Source organism: Pelobates fuscus, chromosome 9 (assembly GCF_036172605.1).
Source record: "Pelobates fuscus isolate aPelFus1 chromosome 9, aPelFus1.pri, whole genome shotgun sequence".
Taxonomy (NCBI): Eukaryota; Metazoa; Chordata; class Amphibia; order Anura; family Pelobatidae; genus Pelobates; species Pelobates fuscus.
In genome coordinates, this window is record NC_086325.1 from 147,405,888 (window position 1) to 147,427,118 (window position 21,231).

The following is a 21,231-nucleotide window of genomic DNA, read 5'->3' on the forward strand; positions in this document are numbered from 1 at the left end:
AGTCACATGCAGGGAGGTGTGCCTAGGGCTGCATAAACAAAAGTGATTTAACTCCTAAATGGCAGAGAGAATTTAAAAGTGAGGCTGCGGGGCATGATCTATACACCAAAACTGCTTCATAAAAGCCTTTTGGTAGATAACTCCCTAATACCGTGGGAATTAGGGAGTTATCTACTAAGTTATCTACTAAGTTATCTACTAAGCGGCTGCAAGAGAAGTCCCGAAATCCCGAAATGCCAATGTTCCGAAATGCCGAAGTGTTGAAGTTCCGAAGTGCTGAAGTGCCGAAGTTCCGAAATGCTGAAGTTCCGAAGTTCCGAAATGCTGAAGTTCCGAAGTGCCGAATTGCGGAATGCCGAACCGAACCAAAAATGTACCCCATGCACATGCCTAATTGCAATACAGTTTTTCTCTACCGTTTATATAACAGTATAGAGCACCCAGAATTGTTAGGACAGAGAGGCTTTTCTTGCTCATTCCGGGTACAATTTGAATATTAAGGGAATTTCAGCTTTTCATTCATTATTTTTCAGCAATCTTTATTTTACTGATAAAGTAAAACAATAAAGATTGGAAAACATTGTTTTATTAGAAAGCATTTGCCATTTCCGAAAAAGTAGGAACAGTGAGAAGTGCGGTGGTTGTGGTTTGCTCCTTTTAGTGATTGAGTAAATGCCTGACCGGAACAAAAGAAATAGCCATCGCTGGTGTAAGAGAGAGAATCTAGTGAGTAGCAAAAGATTTTAGGGGAAGCGGTCATGGGCGACTATGGAAAAGAACGGTGAGGAATGTAAAGAGCTAAGAAAAGAAAGTACAATTATTTAATTTTTACAGCTGTTAAGTATTTTAGGGGAAATTGCATAGCTAAGAGGCTACAAAGAAAATTAAAGAAATACTCCAGTTACTGGAGTATATTAAACCTTAAAGGGACACTATAGTCACCTGAACAACTTTAGCTTAATGAAGCAGTTTTGGTGTATAGAACATGCCCCTGCAGCCTCCCTGCTCAATCCTCTGCCATTTATGAGTTAAATCCCTTTGTTTATGAACCCTAGTCACACCTCCCTGCATGTGACTTGCACAGCCTTCCATAAACACTTCCTGTAAAGAGAGCCCTATTTAGGCTTTCTTTATTGCAAGTTCTGTTTAATTAAGATTTTCTTATCCCCTGCTATCTTAATAGCTTGCTAGACCCTGCAAGAGCCTCCTGTATGTGATTAAAGTTCAATTTAGAGATTGAGATACAATTATTTAAGGTAAATTACATCTGTTTGAAAGTGAAACCAGTTTTTTTTTTTCATGCAGGCTCTGTCAATCATAGCCAGGGGAGGTGTGGCTAGGGCTGCATAAACAGAAACAAAGTGATTTAACTCCTAAATGACAGTGAATTGAGCAGTGAAATTGCAGGGGAATGATCTATACACTAAAACTGCTTTATTTAGCTAAAGTAATTTAGGTGACTATAGTGTTCCTTTAAGGAATGAATACCGTCAATGGTTAACTAAGCTCACTGGACGTTGCCCATATGCTAAATAAACCTCTGCAGGGATAACCTAACCTTTTTCAGCAGGAAGTAGAGGGCGTACATTTAGATATGTACTGTAGTATCTCGTGAATGCTTTATCACTGGGTTTTCACGAAAGTTAGTGAACTGGTGTGCATGGACCAAATTCTTAAGTTTGGAACGTTTTTTTACATATAGTGAATATGATTGATCTCACTTTTTTATTGCTTTTTGATACATCTCTATAATGCATTTAAAATAACCTAGGCATTTATGCCTCTTTCCCATTCACTGTTTAGTTTTCCTTGTTCATGCCCCTTTTCCTGTCAATCCCTTCCCCACATTCTTCTTCTTCCTCCTTCTCATTTAAATCCAAATTAATTTCCATATTTTGTCCTCTCCGTATTCTTCCATTTTACTCTGCATCAATACTTTGTTTCCTCTTCCCCCTCCCCGTGTCTATCTCTTCCCTTGCATACTTCCTCACTAGCATTTGTTTCTGCTTACGCCATAATTCCTCCCATTTCCCATCAGCTGGTTTTTTTTTTTCCCTGTAACAGGACAGGATTGTGTCTCCAGAAACAGATAGCGGTTTCCTGGGGTCAGAAAGTGGACAATCTCCTCTACAAAAACAGCGGAACCGGCTGCAACAAATCAGGTATTACCAAAAACCTCTCTCTGTATTTTTATATATCATTCTCAGTCTTCTCCGTCTTGAGATGAATACATAACTCTTTTCTTCATATTGTGTCTCTCTCGTTCTGTTAGGAGTTCTCTGTGTTCCTGTTTCAGCTGTTTTCTCATTTTTCTTTTTTTGTTTCTCTAGGGAAGCACCACCAGCTGTAATAATTTCTTCCACAAATTCTCCTCCAAGGACTGAGTCTGAGCCCTCTAGGATGGAAAATGATAAATTCAGGATACACAAGACTTCGTGGGGTAAAAGGGAGGAAGGTAACCGGTGGCTGGGACCATCTGAGGTCAGCTCACCCTCCCCAGGACCTAAGAGTCTGACTGAGAGTGAGGGCAGAGAGCAGAGTCAGGCCAGTAAGTGTCTCGTTATATTTCTCTAGATGTTGCCTGTTTTACAATCTATTCTAGAATTTGTTAATTTCATTCACCATCATCATTACATGATGTGTGGTCCACCATTAGATTCTTGGACTTAAAGAATGATTATGGGGCTTGGATGTTTTGGGTGTGATTCCTCCAGTTTTTGCAAATAGTTTTTAATCAATACGACAAAAGCAGAGGATTCCTTGGTGTCTACATCCTCCCTTACGCTGGTAATATCAAAATGCAGGATTTTTAAGCTTTTAATAGACATTGTTGGTTGAAGGTATTCTTTGTTGTTGTTTTTTTTTTTTTTAGAAATGTAAATTCTACCTGTAAAAACAAGGTGAAAGATGACTCATCTGACCATATTAGTTTTTTTTTATTTTTTTTTATTGCTTAGTGGTTCATGTTTTTGAGTCTTTGTAAGTTGTCCAAGAAATAGTGAATTTCAGCTTTGTGAAGTTCACAGTGTATCTGTAGATACAAGGTGGGGAGGACAATGTCTATGTTATAATATACTCAAATCTTGGCTTTGGTAAACTGGCATAAGCTGTGTTCTGGGTTGAGAATGGTCTTAATCAAGATAGTTCTATTCTTAGGAACAACATTTACATTAAGAAGTGATGACACATTCTAGAATCAAGTGATAACACATTCTAGAATCATTTGTAGAGTGAACTTCCGTTTTCATAATATTCTATAATATTGTAAATGTTAGCGTCTAGTTAAAACAAGGCTGGACAAAACAAGAAGGCCAAAAGCCAAAGTTCCTAAAATGTTATCGCTGATCCCAAGCTCTTTGTTTTATTAGATATGTATAGCTGTATCCTTTGATGGCTCTTTAACTTAGAATTAAATAAATACATGTTAAATTTAAGTCTGGATTAAGTTGTTCATATAACATTAAACCATCTTTATTCCCATGCAAGGTGACACAGATTCTGAAAGAGATAGATGCAGTGACATCGTGAATTACAGCTCCTCTGCCGCCCGCGTCCAACTTTCTCCTCTTAGAGACAGTTCGCAGCATTTAAGAGACATTTCGGAAACTCGCAGAGCTAGAGAGTGAGTCACTAAAGATGAATGTTGCTCTTTGTATTGTGCTCATCACTTCTCTTAACATTTTATTTTAATTTTTTTTTACACCTTTTATTCTTAAATAATATACAACCTCCAACCCATCAATATCTCTAGAAGAAACAAGTACGGTAATCATTAAATGAGTGGAGATAAATGCAAAAGTGGGCTACAGCTGGGCTACAAAGGGGCACCACAGCAATCTGTGAGACTGTGACACACGTCATGGTGGGCTGCCGGATGAGCCACTGTAGTGGACATATGTAGGCGCCGAGTGATAAAATGCTGCAGGAGATGTCCTGGGGTTGATATCCATGTGGAGAAGGTTGCTGGCATACCTGTTCTCCTTCTTTCACAGCAGCAGACCTGCAGCTGGTTCACTTACAACAACGAAGAATGGCATCCGTGTGGCATGTCTGTTTTCCGGCTTTCCTTACACACAGAATCCATACAACTAGTGAGATAGGAGGAAGTGCAATAGTATTGAAATAAAGTTTAAAGGGATAGACCTAGCTCCATAAGTAGTAAAGTATCGCCATCTGGGACAGTTTAAGAATGGTTTTACAACTAACTTGGGATTTTCTTGGCCTCCCCTGCGGCTGGAAGCCCCTGCAAGAAGTATCCAGGTAGTTCCAGTGAGTTAAAGGAACACTGTATTGTTAAGAATACAAAGATGTGTGCTTTAGAGGCCCAGAGGGTCCCTTTAACTCTTTATTCTGTATCTGTTTGAACCTCTTCTTTCTTTTGGATTTCCTCATCACCTGCTCCTGATATCTCATTCAATTTATCTGTCTGCCCCTCCCTCTCTCCTCCTAGTAAATTCCCTCTCATTAATCTCTTCTCAGCAGGGTGTATGTTTGGGGACAGGTAACTAATAGATACTGTTGCTACTCCAGGATATACTTTCTGCGTCTCAGTGAGATTTATATGCTGTGGGTTCTCATTGAGAATCAATCTCTCTCTCTCTCTCTCTCTCTCTCTATATATATATATATATATATATATATATATATATATATATTGTATATACTGTATACATTGATGAGATTTGAGAGACTGTCGATAAACAAAGTGACAGCAAGACAGGTACACAGATAGGCAGACAGACGCAGGAACATGAGAGACTCCAGTTACACTGTCTCGTAAGTAAAAACGAAATATTTCTTTCTTCTTCTGTCATTCATACTATCTATCCATCCATCAATGCTTTATTTCTCTCCCTCCATTCCTATTTATTCACTCACTCACTTTTCTGTCTGCTTCTCATCTCACCTCTTATATTAGCAGCTATTATTCTTCTGCTCTCTCCTTGGATACCTATGTACAAACATGAGGTTCATTGTTTAACAACTGGTTTGAATTATTTTATTTTAAATCCTTTATATTTTGTGGCATATCAAGTTGAGCAGCAAAATTGGGATTTGGGGGGCACCTGGAACATGCAGTTCTAAGTAGTGGTGCTGCCTTAAAAACCAAGATAAATGCAAAATACAGATTTAGGAACAGCGCACAAACAAAAAAAACACAGTTTTACATTTTAAGAGGCTACTTAAAATCACCTATCTTAGCAAACAAATATAGGGATTCAGTTACACCATTTGGCCGTATTATGTTAAGCCCACCACTATGTCACAGTACCCCAATATCGGTGGGTCCTACACTAATTGTAACACACAGATAGCACACAGATATACACACAGATAGCAATAAGGAGTTTCCTAGTATGAGAGTATTTAGGCAGCAAAAAAAAGCTATACATGTGTGTATTTTCCCAAGTGTTTTTAAACAAAAAGATGGACATTCCTATGATGATATGTCTGTAAAGAAAGTTTTTTATGTTTAGAATTTGCATTTTGCAAAAAGTCTTAACCTAGTCGCACCCTATGTTTATTCTACTATTCAACCAATTCTGTTCCTATTCCTGTACCATTATGTAGCAATCTGTCTCTCAGCGCTGTGTGCCCACGCATGTCCTCCAAGGCCATGTGGGACAGAATAGAAGAGTAGGTACGGGGCACTGTACCAAAAAGATTCAGGGCGGCATTCATTGTGGGAAATATGAAAGAGTGAGTGGGAGGTACTTTTGGACCTCCCCGTATCGTCTCCATCTTATTTCCCACTGTGGAGTGTGTTGAAGCCTGGGGGCATTGTGTTGAATATAATGAGCAATTAAAAACTAACAGTTATGGGAGGTTGGTTTCAGTTCTTCTAATGCTTATTTCATTTGCTCTGCCTTCTTATTTCAGTCAAGCCATCCAGGAGCTCCAGAAAGAAGTGGTTCAGCTCAGACACCACTTGGAGACCTCCCTAAGTCGCCCGTCCGCACAAGAGAAACCAACTGAGAATCGGCACTTATCCAACTTTCAGTGAGTAACTCGTGAACTGGAGAGATATAAAGTGGGATAAATATAACCGTTATTCACTATTCAACAAATGTCTCTGCTGAATTGGAAGTTTCCAACTCGATAACAAACTTGATTTTATCAGTCATTCGTCCACTTGTTATGGCTGACTTTTAGAGAATAGGGGCAGTAGGTGGTAGGGACACTCTCTTGGCACTCACGGCTATTTGAACGAGCAGTAACAAATAAGCCCAAGTAATATATATACCAGGTATCAGAAGATTTTATTTTCATAATGCTGCATTAAAAACATTTTGGAGTATTGGTTATTTGATAGAAAAGTCCTTTTCTAGTCCATTGAAGTGTTGAAATCACAACATTTTTGATGGTCCAGTAAATGGTTGATAACTCCTCTAAAGCAGGATTGTGATCGACAATGCTTAAGTGTTAATATAATATATAGGGCCCTTTTTTTATCTAACAACTTCTGGTCAGAAATCTTTGGAGTCGTTAACAGCTCATCGGCATCATTTAACATGTCCATAAATATCGAGTAAGTAATTGTAATTTTTCTATAAGTGATTAAAAGTCTTCTTCCTTTTCTACACACCTCAGGATTCCACGGGAGGAAAGAGCTCCACATTTTGCCCATGTTCGGACTACACCTCTATCCAATGGAGAAGCAACTGTGAAAGTATCAAGAGCAGGTAAGGGGCTTTATCAAAGACACCTACTCTTTAAATGCCTACATCGCATGGCTACTCTGAGCACTCTACTCCAATTTAGAGAGAAGGATATTGGTTAAAGGCATCTGACTGCTCACACTTTATTTCCTTGTCCATTCCCAGAACCACCCAATGCCAACTCCACGGTACCAGACATTGGTTCTGCTCAACACTCAAAGGGAAGACACGTCTATGGGGATTATACGGGTGAGTTACCAGGCAGAGATAAACTGGTGAGATGGGCATGATAAGTGGAATCATAGGCTTTGCAATCATGGCAACTTGGTCTTTACCTTTTAGGAACGCTGTATCATCTCCCGGAAACATCTCCCAGTCATCGAACCCAACAGGCAACTATACCCAGCTGTCAGCGATGCCAAGGCAACAGACGCAGGAGCCTTGGTATGTCCACTCTCCTAACCTGTTATAGTGCATTCACACAATTCTTTATACCTACATACTGGTACATTTACAGTTTACTAGGACCATTGAAAAGTAACAAAAATATTAAATTAGAAAGTTGTAAAAAGTTGGGAATTATCACTGAGCAAATCACAGGCACTAAGGGTTGCATACGTGCAGGTGTGGAATCCACTTGAAAGCAATGGCCTTGTTGGGGCTAGAACATGGCAACCTACAAGCTATAACATGGCTAGCTCGGTCACTGGGTGGGATTGGTGTGCGTCACTTCTCCAAGCTGTGTCTGGTGCAGAGTAAGGAAACCTTAGGTAGTGCGCCAACAGCTCTTAAGGGAAAAATGTCTCTTCAAAGTGGCAGAACTGCTGTTCTGTCACACATACTATGTACCACTTACCACCATTGCAGAGATTAACCCTGATTCTAAACAGATGGGTCACTCCTTAATCATTACAAAGAGCCCCTATATCCGTCTAGAGGAACATCAACCAATGAGTCGTCCTTCCAGCAGAGAAATCATGAAGAGTTTTTGATATAATCATTTTGTTATAATGCTTTTCTATGCATATACTAGTGTTGTTCTCATGAGCCTCCATGGCTTTTTTTCCTATCCTATTTGTCTGCCGACACTCATACTGGGTATTCTTGTAGAACATGTAAGATCTCCTGTGGACGTTGACCCAAGCTCTCCTGTGCCGTCCTCTTGTCCCTTGTGTAATGAGAGCAATGACTCTGCTGATACCCAGAGACCTGGTGAGTCCCATTTTACATGTCAGACTTTCTATTTAGGTGTGAAACTGGAATTTTGTCTGACTGTCTCTTTTCCCAGCAGGACTATCGAACCATCATGTAAACAGGCGAAGGCAGAGGTCTCTGAAGGCACCTCCTTTTGGGCATTGGATCCTAAATCAGACTCCTCCAGTAACCTATATACAAACCCCGCTCATCTCATACAGCTCTCCAGTAATGTAAGTTTGATTTTGAGTAGACATTAAGAGATCTTTTCACCAAATTCCTGTTAATCTAAGTCTGGATGAATGAATGAATGGTTCACCTGACAGGTTGATTCAATCGGGCATAGATTAGCAGGAATTTGATTCATTCGTGCAGGTGAAAAGGATTTGTGTACAAGTCTATTTCTAGATAGATATTTAAATGACAATTATATATAACAACCCTGCTAGTGTTATACTTGGAACAAATTTTCAAGTCCACATTGTGCTTGACATTTTTTATAATACAGTGCTAGAATACGATGTATAAAAGTGTCCCTTTTAGATGTTGTCAGAAGCATTTGCACCTGCTTGGGCCAAGACTATCAAACAAGTGAATGAACTGGCTCCCTCAATGAATCAGAATCATGTTCATTTGAGTCACAAGTTTGCAAACCTGCCAGTTAACTACCCCTCAAAGGGACTCTATTGTCACTAAAACAACGTTAGCTTAATGAAGCAGTTTTGGTGAATAGATTGTTCCCCTGAAATTTAACTACTTAATTCTCTGCCATTTAGGAGTTAAATCACTTTTGTTTCTGTTTATTCAGCCCTTGCAACACCTCCCCTGGTTGTGTCTGACACAACCTCCATGAAAACAAAATGGTTTCATTTTCAGATGTTATTTACTTTAAAAGTTTATATCTCCTGTTCTGTATATGAAACTGCAGGAGGCTCATGCAGGGTCTAGCAAGCTATTAACATAGCAGGAGATAAGAAATTCTAAACTAAAGAGAATCTTTACAGGAAGTGCTTAGGAAGGCTGTGTAAGTCACATGGAGGGAGGTGTGACTAGGGAGCATAAACAAAGTGATTTAACTCCTAAATGGCAGAGAATTGATCAGTAAGACTGCAGGGGCATGATCTATACACCAAAACTGCTTCATTAAGCCAAAGTTGTTTTAGTGACTACAGTGTCTCTTTAAATAAACTCAGCTAAATGAAACTTGGAAAAGTGTAGATGTTCCATACATAGCTCCCATATTTGGTATCCTTACCTGGCCCTCCACTCCACCCGCCGCAATCTCATTAGAAAGGTGTGTTTACACTTCTGTAACATGCACTCTGGTCTGCCTGCGCTCCTCCTCTGTTCTGTGCTGATTTGCCCTGCTTGGCTTCCACAAGCACTGCAAACCTCCTCCATGATGCCAACATGCTGGCTTCATTGCCAGCATCTGAATGGAGTGACATGACACCAACACTAGCAGCACCGGCTATGGAATTACCATAGCAACCGCAGCACATGTGCTATTCTCATGTGCTGTGGTTGCTAGGGGTGGAGAGCAGAGGGACCTCCTGTGAGAAGTCTCTTCTGCCCTCCCTATCTCAGTCATTCAGTGTCTGCCGAGGACCTGAGAGACAAATAGGAGAAAAATGTAATTTTTAAACAGGTTTTTTTTAATATGCACATAAGTATACCAAATTATGAAGCTGTCTGTGACGCAGCTGTAAGTTGAAAATTAAGAAAAGCCCTTTTCTTCTTTTTGTCTTAAAGCTATTTAGTAGATTGTTCCCTAATTCATCAACCTTATGTGGGACAGCCATACTTATGAATGGGAAACTGGGGGAGCTCCAATAGATGTCTAGTTCATATGTGACCAGGCTTCATCCATTTCACAAATATATTTTTAAAAGCAATTTTCAAATGATTTAGTTTGATAGTTTGGGTGCTGGTATAGTTATGGTGCTTAGAGGCAACTGGCACAATAATAAAACATTACCTTCGAAAGTTTAAAATAATATGTGTTTACGTGTCAGAATCTTGGAATAGTTATTGTAAGCTACATTTTTTGAGTTAGTGATACTACCCGTTTAGATGAATTATCCAGCAATTCACAATCACACATTTAGTGCACATAGCTCAACATACAGTCTAAAGAGTCAGTAGAATTTCCTGGTTAAAATCTTAAAGTTGTCCGATACGGTAGATTGAAAGTGTGGGAATATTTATGGGATGATAATAGTAAACAGTTGAGAATTGCCCACTATTTCAACTCTCTAGATCCCAAAGATCTTTATCATGTAAGTGAAATGTATTCCATATAAATAAAATCACAATTTGTTATAAAAATAGATACAATTTATTGTGACAAATTAAATAATAATAATATGTAACATGCGGGATAATAATCAATGAATATTTAGTATAACATGAATATGCAATACAATGGCAATACACATTCCAATGGTTAACACAGCAATTGTCAAGACAAGATTTTTTTTTTTTTTAATTCTTTATTTTTGTAGTGCACAAGCTTATAACAGACGGTCGTGAGGTACCCCAAAGGCATTCCTCCAACGCTTTATAACATTTCAGCATATGGGTACATGGGAAATCTAGCACAATTTTTGTGTAAAGGTATTTCAAGCGATAAACAATAGAGGGTCTAAACAGCTGGATGTGTCTCTTATCTCGAGGTAACATCTCTGGCATATTTATTCAGCTACATACATGCATGAGGGTAGGAACCATTTTGACAAGGGCCCAGCTGGGCTGATAATCTTGCCTAGGTAGGTGGTCAGAATGTGTTTGCGATTCTTCATTTGCATCACATGCTAAGCAAGTTGGGTAAAGGTATTCTCAGGAGCATATACTTGTCTGCGCTTTAGGCCCCATGAAGTGGAACATGAAAGAAGCTGTTCCTATCCCCGGCTAAGTTATCAAAGTTAAAAACCGCTGGCCCTGTATCTATATGGCACTTTAGCATATACAGCAGAGTACTGAGTAGAACACTAAACTAGCAATCATAAATGAGAAAAACAAACATAAAAATCAATATCTGGCAGCAGTCGTTAGTATGCCTATGGAAAACTCAGGCAGGTTGGCATATGTGGATAAATTATAAGAGTCCCTTCAGTGGCATCTGCTATTGTGGTCTGTCCCATAGTGATGGCACTGCTGTAGGCAGCAAGCCGGTGTTCAGCCTATGCCCGAGGGTGGGAAACGAGTGCCCTGAGCACTGGGGGTTAAGGAGGCTGCAGTGCTCTGGTGGCTCTGATGAGCATCCCTCCTGCCCCAGGCCGGTCTGCAGGCCAGCATCCTCTTGCCACGGACGTGGGGGCTCCAGGGGTCCCAGTCCTCCCCTGTAAGGGGCAGGCCGGGGGTCCTGCTGGTAGGTAGCCGCTGTCTGCGGGCGATCCTCCGTCTGTGTGGATGTTGGCATGAGGCTCTACCCCTAGTGGCCCTCAGCCTGGGTGATCTCTTAGTGGAGTGTTTCTGTGCTTTGGAGGTGTGTGTGATCGGGGGGGGGCCCACTCACCACCCGGCCCTCAGCCTCCTGGTCATCCTCTTGATGCCGCTGCCTTGCTGCAGCTTGGCGGGCTTCCAGCGCAGCCCAGAAGCGGTCGAAGATTGCATCCAGCCTGTCCTGTGTCAGCTGTGCTGGAGTGAGAGGCGCTGCCTCGGATTGCTGGGTGTCAGAGTCCCGCTGGGTATTTCGTGCCGCCATTTTGTGTGTCTGCTAGGCTGTAGATGTGGGAGTGTAAGTTGCTTTTATGCAGGATGCAAGCCAGGGTGGACCGGGATGACCCCCGCCGGGATGACCGCAAGGCAAGCTTGGAAGGTCCCAGAGTCGCACAGAACGGGGGGTCGGCCGCGCCGCCCGCCCGGCGACTGTGCTAGGCCTCACTCCAACGAGCTCCGTCTGATGTGCTGTGCACCCGCGAGCAGTGTACCCGGGGTTCCTTGGCTGGGTCCAGAGGCAGGTGAGTCTCGTTTATTGGCGTTTTTTCGGCGTTTTGGCTGGCTGGCGTGTGGTAATCAGACTGAGTACGATAATTGAGCTCGGAGCTCACACGATGCACGTCCAGCCGCCATGCTGTCCAGGCCCCGCCCCCGTCAAGACAAGATTTATGACGGAACTTCAGAGACAAAGAAAAACTTTCTTTCACAGAGCGCAGAATTCCTCAGAATGCTGCGAAAGGCCATAAAACTTTAGCTACTAGCAGTTAACTGAATAACTGAGTAAGCCTTTCAATGCTGGCTAGATCCTCCTAGGCATATAAGATCTATTCTCATGTAATTTTAAATAACATAACATTTAAACCAGCTCATTAGTCATTTCCTGGAACCATCCAATAAGAGAAATCTACTAAATTCTATAAGCTGAATTTTAACTTGCCTACAAAGATATCTTATCTTATATTAGAGCAGATCAATACACCTGGATAAATATCACGATATGCTAACATGTGATATAATCACACTAATATATAATTATTCTTAATTCCACTTGCAGAATGGAATGTTTATAACTATATATTATTTAGTTAACTAAGATTTCTAAATATCGAAATCTGACCGTGATTTATCCAGTCATATATCATGCTATTAGAAATTTTTTAATTAATTTATATTAATTAAATGAAACCAGCATATTTACCAGTTAAAGAGATGTTCTCATCAGATGTCATTAGGTAGTCTCAGGATTTGTTTGTCATGGGTCTCTTTCTCGCTCTGACTCACTTGCTTCTTTCTGACTCCTTGTCTTTTTCTCGACTCCTTTCTTACTCTACCTAGCCTGTGATCCTGATTTAAGAAGGGCCAGACTTTCTGTTCGTCATTACTTGATAAGCCAATAGGAAATTGAAGGTGGGGTCACCCTGCATATAGCAATTTAGGTATTTGGTCCATAGAGGGCAGTATCGCCTAACTAAACTTTCCTATCCAGGAAACAGTTAACTTTTCCTGATGACGATTTTGACGTAATTTGGCTTATCTGAAATGGCCATTATAATTTAAGTTTACTTGTCAGTTCAAAGAGTTTCTTTGGATTTTAACCAGACGGTGTCTCGACAATTCCTGCTGTAATTTCTAAAATTGACAGTTTAAACTCAGTCTCGCCTTTCACTTACAATGGGAATCTTGTAAAATTACTGAGTCTTATCTGGTCACTGGTGTCTGGCTTTCTTGTGTGAAGCTAACATTAAGAAGAGTATTCCATCTCCCTTCTCTGTTAGACTCATTGTATCACTTGGTTTGTTTATACAAAGCATTCCTTAGCTCAGGCTTTGTGGTTAGTGTTTAGTTACAAAAAGGCAATTATGTGTCCCTTTGTTAGTTTGAAATCCAAAATGGAGTCTGCTCTGTTCTGAGTGACTCAGGCAATATACTCTTTTAATTTCTATCATAGCACAAAATGTCTGCCGATATAAATATCCTGACAAAGGGAACCCCTAAATTCAACTTTAAAATTGTATACTGAATACACACATTTAGAGTTTGGTGTATTCAATTCTAAGTAACCCATAACCTATGCCTGCGGTTTCAAACTTCTAGCATGTACCCCCTCATAACAAATATGCTGTAGATGTATATAACAACCTAAACTGACCATAAGTGGTCCCATACTCCATTCTCACACTTGATGGATAACACCTAAATAAAGGTTTGCTAGATGCCCCCCACTGCTTTCATAGGGTTTTTCAATGGGGAGGTAAGTAATTTAGGCAAAGAGCCCACTATGCCCAATCCCAAACCACGTGATCTATTAATGGATCAAGGTCTATTCAACTTCCTGGTCATAAATGTCCCCATCTACATTACAAATTCTCCAGATCAGCTATAGTCACAGCTCATGAAGTTAGACATAATTTTGTGATTCAGATTTCAAGTTGCTACAATTCTGTTCATTGAATAATCCTGTATGTAATATGCAGACATTGACCTCTGCAAGCTTGCTGCATTTACTTTTTAAAGTACGGTAGTTTATATAAATAACTTTCAATCGACATGCACAGATATTCATCCCACGTTAAACCTCTTTAATTCCTACACTAGGTATTACATTGATTTAAATCCTTATTGAAATGAAGTGATGTTTTTGTTAAAGAAAGTAATCATGATTAAAAAAAAAATGTAAAGATAAATAATCAGCTCAACTGAGATTCTTGCTTCAACCTTTCTTCAGGTACAGCCCTTCACCCAACTATTATGTTCCTATGGGATACAGTGTACCAGAGATACGTCCTCCACGTACCTTTACCCCACCACCAAGCTTTTCCGATACTGATGACCTACGTTGGCCCCTGAATCGGGCACTAGAGGCAGCCAAGGAGCTGAAAGTGACAAGCAAGAGAATGTGCCGCTCTTTGACCTCAGACCTTGGCTTTCATCGCAATTTCCGAGGATCGTGTCTTTTCTAGTTGGGGACTTGAGATAAGGAGGGAGCATTATTGCACTATACTTAATATGTTCCTAATATGTAGTGGAGAAACTCCATGTTAGCATTTGTTCAGTCATAGGCAGCAGAAAACGCACACTCAATCATTCTAGTATTTAGAAAACCAGTCCGTTTATCCTGGAGAGGTATGTTTGCAGTGGTAGATTCGGTACAATTTGAGAGGTTAACTATTTTTTGGCTGGCAACATGAGCTTGTATCTAGTAGACTTACACACAAATCCGTTTCACCTGCGTCGCATGAATCAAATTACGGCTAATCTACCCCCTATCCGAACTAATCAATCTGTTCGGGATTTACCTGTGGCTTCTTTTAAGACTGCACAGGTATGACCCAGATGGCCTGATTTGTTCTGGTGTAGATTAACATGAATTTGATTCGTTTGACGCAGCTGAAAAGCATTGCTACACGTCTAGTTTTTAGCTCTTTAAATCAATACCTTATCTAAGAACCTTTTATGGCCTTGTACTCAAAGTGCTTTTACATTTATTCTCCTATTGATTGCTTCAGCCAACTATGAAATGGATCCAAACTTTATAAAGGGCTCTTGAAAATAATTGGGTCCTTTTAAAAAGATTAACCGGCTCAAAATTGAAGCTTCAATTAACTAAATTTGGCTCTCACAAAAAATATATGTTGAAAAGGTCCCTTTCAATAAATGAAAAAAAAAATATTTAACATTCCATAAAATGGCGAAAAAATGTACAGCGTAAACTAAATACTTTTATTTTTTTTTTTTTTTTAAATACAATCATAAAGGGCACAAATCTATTGGGTTTTGCCAATGTTCACAACTAACTGGAATGCTAGAAAAACCTTCTATTGCATCTAGCAAGAGTAAAGTGCCTGTAGGCCAAATAAGAATTGCAAACATTAGGCATATAATAAAATAATTAAAGATTCTACCATAGAGTGGTGAATGCAGTGTTTGTGATGCTAATTCAATCTGTTATCAGTAATGACAGATTTCACTTACATTATGCCATCTGATTTTACTTAAAGGATCACTATAGTGCCAGGAAAACAAACTCGTTTTCCTGGCACAAAAGGGTTATTAGGTCCCCCCCTCCCTCAGGGCCCCCCTCCCGCTGGGCTAAAGGGGTTAAAACTCCTTCAGCCACTTCCCTTAATCCAGACCCGTGCGCGCATTCAAACCGCCCATAGGAAATCATTACTCAATCCTTTCCTATGGATGTCTAGCGTCATCTCAGTGTGATTTTAACACTGAGAATCGCGGAAGCGGCCTCTAGTGGCTGTCAGGGAGACGGCTAATAGAGGCTAAATTAACCAGCAATGTAAACATAGCAGTTTCTCTGAAACTGCTAGGTTTACAGCTGCAAGGGTAAAACTAGGGGGACCCGGCCCCCAGACCACTTCACTGAGCTGAAGTGGTCTGGGTGCCTATAGTGGTCCTTTAAGGTGGGACTGCAGCCAGCAAAACGATCATGTGGCTATACATCTCTGTGGTTTTTGCACAAGTGTGTGTGGAGCATGATAGAATGGTACATGCACACCGGCTGCTAATGATACACATTAAGAATGTTCCAAAACAACTATTCAGGTGCAGGGAGCAGTAGAGCAGTCTAAGTTTAACATCGGTTTACATATTGTTCATACAAGACATTAAATGTCCATATATGTATTTAGTCCCGTAGGTTCTTACAGATGGACATTAGAATAATTCCCATGTGTTTTTAAAATGCATTAATTTAACATGGTGTTTCTTAGTAGCATTGATTTCCATGATCATTCATAAATTTTCTTTTGCAAAATATTTTTAAAAATACATGACAGGTCACATTTAACCTGACCGAAGATTCCAAAACTACTTGAAAATGCTTCCTCTAACTGTTCTTCAAAGTTTTCTGAAGCACTGATTTACATTCCACTATGTATATAAAAAAGGTATTTTTTACAAAATATATACATGTTTACAGGATTTTGGTACACAAATGATTTTTTTTTTTTACAATTTTTATATTTTGCTTTCTATTTATTTGTGCGTCCGAAAAAAAGTGCCATTAAGCTCACTTAATAATATCATTTAATTGTCCTATTTTTCATTATTTTAAACCACTTATTTATTATGGTTCTTTGCTTGCTTTATATGTTTACTGTTATTGAATGTGGCTACATTGCTTAATTTTGAATTTTTGTTGTTTTTGTAACATGCTGTCCTACGTCTGAAAGCCTTCGTCTTTGCGGTAGAGTGTCTGTATAGTGGCGCAAATGGTTCAATTTGATTGTTCAACTAGTAGCACTTTGAAAAGGCTGCAAATATATTGCAGAACCTTGAAAAGACTGAATACTGTGACAAAAATTAATTTGCAAAAAAAAAATTTCATTTTGGGATTTTAAAATGTATGTCTGATTTTGTGAAAACAAACGTTTGCAGAATCTATATTTTGATTTCAAGAAAAATGCAGATTTAATAAATACATTCTTAAAAAAGGAACCGCTGTATTTATTATTTTAAGGCATAGTACGTGGGTGAGTAAGCAAGAAAAACATGTAGTTATCTTTAATAAGATACCTCTGGGACAGGTGACAACATATTAAAAATAGTTACTTCTATGTGCGGTCCATTCAAATGCTTCTCATTAAAAAATGCTTCTCATAACGAAGTATTTGATTGGACCATTTTTCTAGCTCAGAATGCTGGGAGGGAGGGTTCTTTTTCTGGGTTTAAGCTATGGAGAGGAGAGCAGTCTTCTGAAGAGTTTAATACATCTGTCACCGGCGTGCTAACGACAGACATCATTTTTGCTCAGATTTGGTATTAGCAGCCTGGAACAGAGATACAGGCTGTCTACGTGACATCACGTATGCCGGGCTGGGTTGGTAACTAGCCCCCAGCTTACAAGGGATTATAACAGTGAATGTGCTGAGTTTCAAGCATAAACGCTGCATATCCAGACTCTTAAAACTATGACCACTGCAAATCACTGAAGTGGTTGGAGTAACCTTTTAACTCTCTGCAGTTGGTACCAAATTGAGTATGGGAAGACAAGCAAGTTAAGACAATTAAGAATCTGTGGAAAAGAGAAGGTTTTCACTGGGTGGAAGGTATACAGATGACTCGAGTGGTCATAAGGTCTGACAAAGCAACTAGAATGAAAACATAATGAAAAAAACAAACAATGTACTTCTAACTATAACAGCACGTGACATATGATAACTGTACTACCGTGTTACCAAAGGATGACCTCTTTTCATAATTACAAACTGGTTTCCACAACAGATTTTTATTTTTAATCTTTTTATTATTTGCAGGCAAAAAATGACAAACTTTATCACAGAACACATTTTTACCAGGAGAGAGAGGTGTGAGGCTAATGACTAACTGAGAGTTAGCCCATGTTATCTTGTTGCGGCCATTGGTTTCGGAAGCTGTCTCTGCATATGATCCATACACAGAGACTTCCACCAGTGCCATGTCTGGGAAGCAAGCAGGAGGAGAGGTGATGTTATCTCACAGGTTACTAAACACGTTCACAGATTCCATGACCCTTCACAACACAAAACACGAGGCATTCATAAGCGGCGTGATAAGCACAAATTAGAGGCAAAAAAAACCAAAGTAATGGGGTCTCCTGGTCTGCTGCTGGTACGAGGACAGATTAGACTGGTCTTCAATATTAAGAATCATCATCTGGCTACAAGACAGCAAACCACAAACTCATCACTTAATTTGTGCATCATTTAAACTGGGACTACAATTTTAAAATTTTAATCTCAAACATAGCTCTTGGAACAAAGCCATCTCACCCCTTTCTTCTAGAGTTCTAGAATACCTTGCCAATCAAATAATCTGCTAGGATAAGGATCGCTTAGATTTGCTTAAATTAAGGGTACTGCTATTTACAATAATAATAATAATAATAAGTTACGGAGCGACGAAATAATTCACTGGCCATTGCAATGACTTCTTGGTCAGTTTACTCCACACAAGGACTTAGCCTCACCTCTCTGACCTAAAAACAAATACATTTTTGATATATTCTTTGTCCTATTTAAGACCGAGTCAACTTCAGACAACTAAACCGCTACACACAACAGAGATGCAAGTTTCATTTCTTATGGACACTGAATGAAGGGAGGACGCAAGAGAGATTGGTCATTCGAACAGATACACACCTCTTCAGAGAAAGACTTGACATTTGGTTAGGGAAGAGCTGAGAAGTGCAAGGACCTTGATATACGATCTAATTTAGAATGTTTTAATGGTGTAACCTTACATAACTCATAATGTACACAGCACATGCTAGTCTAGTTTATCACCTAATTGTGCACTTTCATGTTTTACAATGTAACTGCTCTATGCTATTCTTTGGAGACTAAAGAGGCAGTAATACTTATTAGAAAGTGCACATTTAATAAGTTAAATATAAATATTATATTAAAGAATCCCCAACCCTTAGTTGCTGCGGATTCCATTTCGTGTGCATTTCCTGAGATTTAACATATGGTTGTAGACATGAAAATGCAAAATTCATCCTGTATGTGCTGTTTTGTTAGGAGGAAGGTTATAAAATTAAACTATTAATCTTATAGGTCCAGGCTGAATGAAATGCATTATGGGATACACCCCGGTGTGGCTTAAAGTCGGTGGCTTTTAGAGAAAGGCCAAGCCAGAATTCACTGTATCAAAGGGGCAAAATAAATTAAAATACATGGGATTATTGGCTTAACAGTGAACTCTGGAAGACGTGTCGTCTTATCACAATTCCCGATTTAGTAAATAAACCCCACAGACTACAAAGTGCAATAGAGTGTGAATGACACTGTCAGGTCCAGACTGCATAGTGACATAAAGGAGCAACAGGGACAAACACATACAACAAAATGCAAAATATGTTGCATGGAAGGTGCATTAAAAGGGGAAATCCAGGCGATATTACCCAGAAGGCATTGCATTAAAAGAGTGATCAAAACGACAAGACCCAAGATGCCCTGAAACCATTACAAAGGCAAGGAAAATAATGAATACACTGTCCACAACGCAGGCGTAAAGGTACGGGGAATACAAAATGGTCAAAGGTACACCATGCCTTAATGTTAGGAAACCTCTTTGCAAGGCAATAAAATAAAATGAGATTTTGGTTTCAATGTGGGGAGTAGAGAGCATTTAAAGAGTTCCCATAATGCCTTGGGGACACAATGAATTTATTTAGTTTTTGTAGCAAGTGATGGATGAAAAGGGAAATAATGGGGACTGTTACGGTTGGTAAACTCTTAATCGCAGGTGGAGGGGAGAAAGTATCTAACTGCTGCTTTCCTCGTCTGTTTTATTCAACCTCTTCAGAGAATCCAAGAGTTTCTGAGGGGTGAGGACATGAGTAGATCCTATGACAGGGAAGGGGAAGATGAAGGAGACATATAGTGTGTTAGTACGCTTCAGATGAAAATTCAATAAATGCAAAATTTTTACATCCGAATATACATTGCCTTGTGCATCGGAGAGATATTGTCAATACAAACTTAGCATATGAACGGAACGAAAGGTAGGATCTGACACCTGGTCTGAAACATGTTTTAGCTGCCCTCGGAATCGAGGATGAGTTTTATGGGATACGTTCTTTTTCCCATAATGCTCAGCTTGAGTTCCAGAATGGGCCAAGCCTTGAAAGGAACAGTGGGGGAGATTTATCAAAAAGAGTCACTGTATCTTTTCTGGAATTTATTGTTCCTGACAGGAAAAATCAGTTCTTTTTCACCTTTTCGTTTTCAATTTTTTTTTTCTTTTTGTAGCATAGTTTATTTCTTCACACCTTTTATTTCCCCACCGAAAAAAATAAAAAAAAGATTATTTTTTTCTTGTGATCTCGAACACCACTTTTATTTATCTAATCTGAAGCCTTTGCAAGCTCCTCCCTACTTCCAAGACTTTCTGTGGTTTTCCAATCACAGACTTCCTAATTCAGCTCGATGAGAATTCTTTAAGAGGCAGGTGCTTTGAGCAAATGCTTCCGCTTCAGTTTAGCTCCACGGAGCTAACCAAACCAGGAAGTAACAGGACTGGGTGCCCAATTGACAGTCCGGTTATGTAATAAAGTTGATGTATTAAAAGTGACCATGTCTATTGAAATCTGCACTTTTTGTAAAATGAATTTTAAAAAAAAGACTCGTCAAGCTGAAGAGTTTGGAGTGTCCCTTTAAACAGTCTCAGTAGAATTTCTGAATTTTGCTTTAATAAAGGTATTCACAAAACAGTGAAATATGATGGGTGGATGACAACGTTCCAAACTTTACAGGGAATATTGCGGATTTCGTAAAAAAAATGTAAACACATATTTTCTTTTCCCAGCTGATCGGTTTGGTATAAATTCGGAAACTTTGCTATCTTTTCACTGTTTTGTGAATAGGCTTCAAACCATCACATTAGTTTTTGGAAGTCATACAATTTATTTTACATTGCGCACTACTGCCTTTAATGTCATTTGTTCAACATATGTTAAGGAAATTATACCCCTTATCTGTGTATTTTTCATGATAACATCGCTTGTAGTTTGTATAAGGTGGTGTTATGTGCTTTTTCACTTCATACATCCCTCTACAAGCAATATTATTACAAATATTGTGTCAATTATAAGCAGGTAGAAAAACAAAATGGCTGCTTTGAGTCGAAAAAGTCTAGAACATTCTATGTAATATATAATGGAAAATAAAAAAACACTAGATAACGAGGGAGTCAACACACGTTTTGTGGGTATAATTTCCCTGCAACACTTTTATAAATACAAGAAAAGTGCATACAATATATAATTTACATAATAAGGCAAAAAACAAAATCAGTTCATTTTCCCAGCATGCAATGTCCCGTTTGGATGTCCCTCCCAGCTCCCCCAACAAATAAAAAATAAAATAAAATAAAAAAAACACATTTTATTCACCATTCACCCCCAAACCAATGCTTGCTGAGGTGGAATCTATGGCATGCA

General features: G+C 39.3%; 2 protein-coding genes across 6 annotated transcripts in view; one reads left to right on the plus strand and one right to left on the minus strand.

The window, feature by feature from the left end:
* The window catches only part of AKNA (AT-hook transcription factor), a 51,296-nt gene extending 36,745 nt beyond the window's left edge, over window positions 1-14,551 (plus strand). For 3 of the 4 annotated variants that reach the window (XM_063432695.1, XM_063432692.1, XM_063432694.1), the window contains exons 13-22: window positions 2,065-2,162; window positions 2,331-2,548; window positions 3,487-3,622; window positions 5,881-6,000; window positions 6,592-6,683; window positions 6,825-6,908; window positions 7,002-7,103; window positions 7,770-7,871; window positions 7,948-8,086; window positions 14,020-14,551. In XM_063432695.1, coding sequence (XP_063288765.1) covers window positions 2,065-2,162; window positions 2,331-2,548; window positions 3,487-3,622; window positions 5,881-6,000; window positions 6,592-6,683; window positions 6,825-6,908; window positions 7,002-7,103; window positions 7,770-7,871; window positions 7,948-8,086; window positions 14,020-14,254 — 1,326 coding nt within the window. In that variant the 3' untranslated portion in view covers window positions 14,255-14,551. The remainder of the gene's footprint in view (window positions 1-2,064; window positions 2,163-2,330; window positions 2,549-3,486; window positions 3,623-5,880; window positions 6,001-6,591; window positions 6,684-6,824; window positions 6,909-7,001; window positions 7,104-7,769; window positions 7,872-7,947; window positions 8,087-14,019) is intronic. The other variant, XM_063432696.1, reaches the window with a different exon arrangement.
* Window positions 14,552-19,368: 4,817 nt separating this feature from the next.
* The window catches only part of STXBP1 (syntaxin binding protein 1), a 39,214-nt gene continuing 37,351 nt past the window's right edge, over window positions 19,369-21,231 (minus strand). Inside the window, exon 19 of one of the 2 annotated variants that reach the window (XM_063432698.1) lies at window positions 19,369-19,636. In XM_063432698.1, the coding sequence (XP_063288768.1) occupies window positions 19,554-19,636 (83 nt within the window). In that variant the 3' untranslated portion in view covers window positions 19,369-19,553. The remainder of the gene's footprint in view (window positions 19,637-21,231) is intronic. The other variant, XM_063432697.1, reaches the window with a different exon arrangement.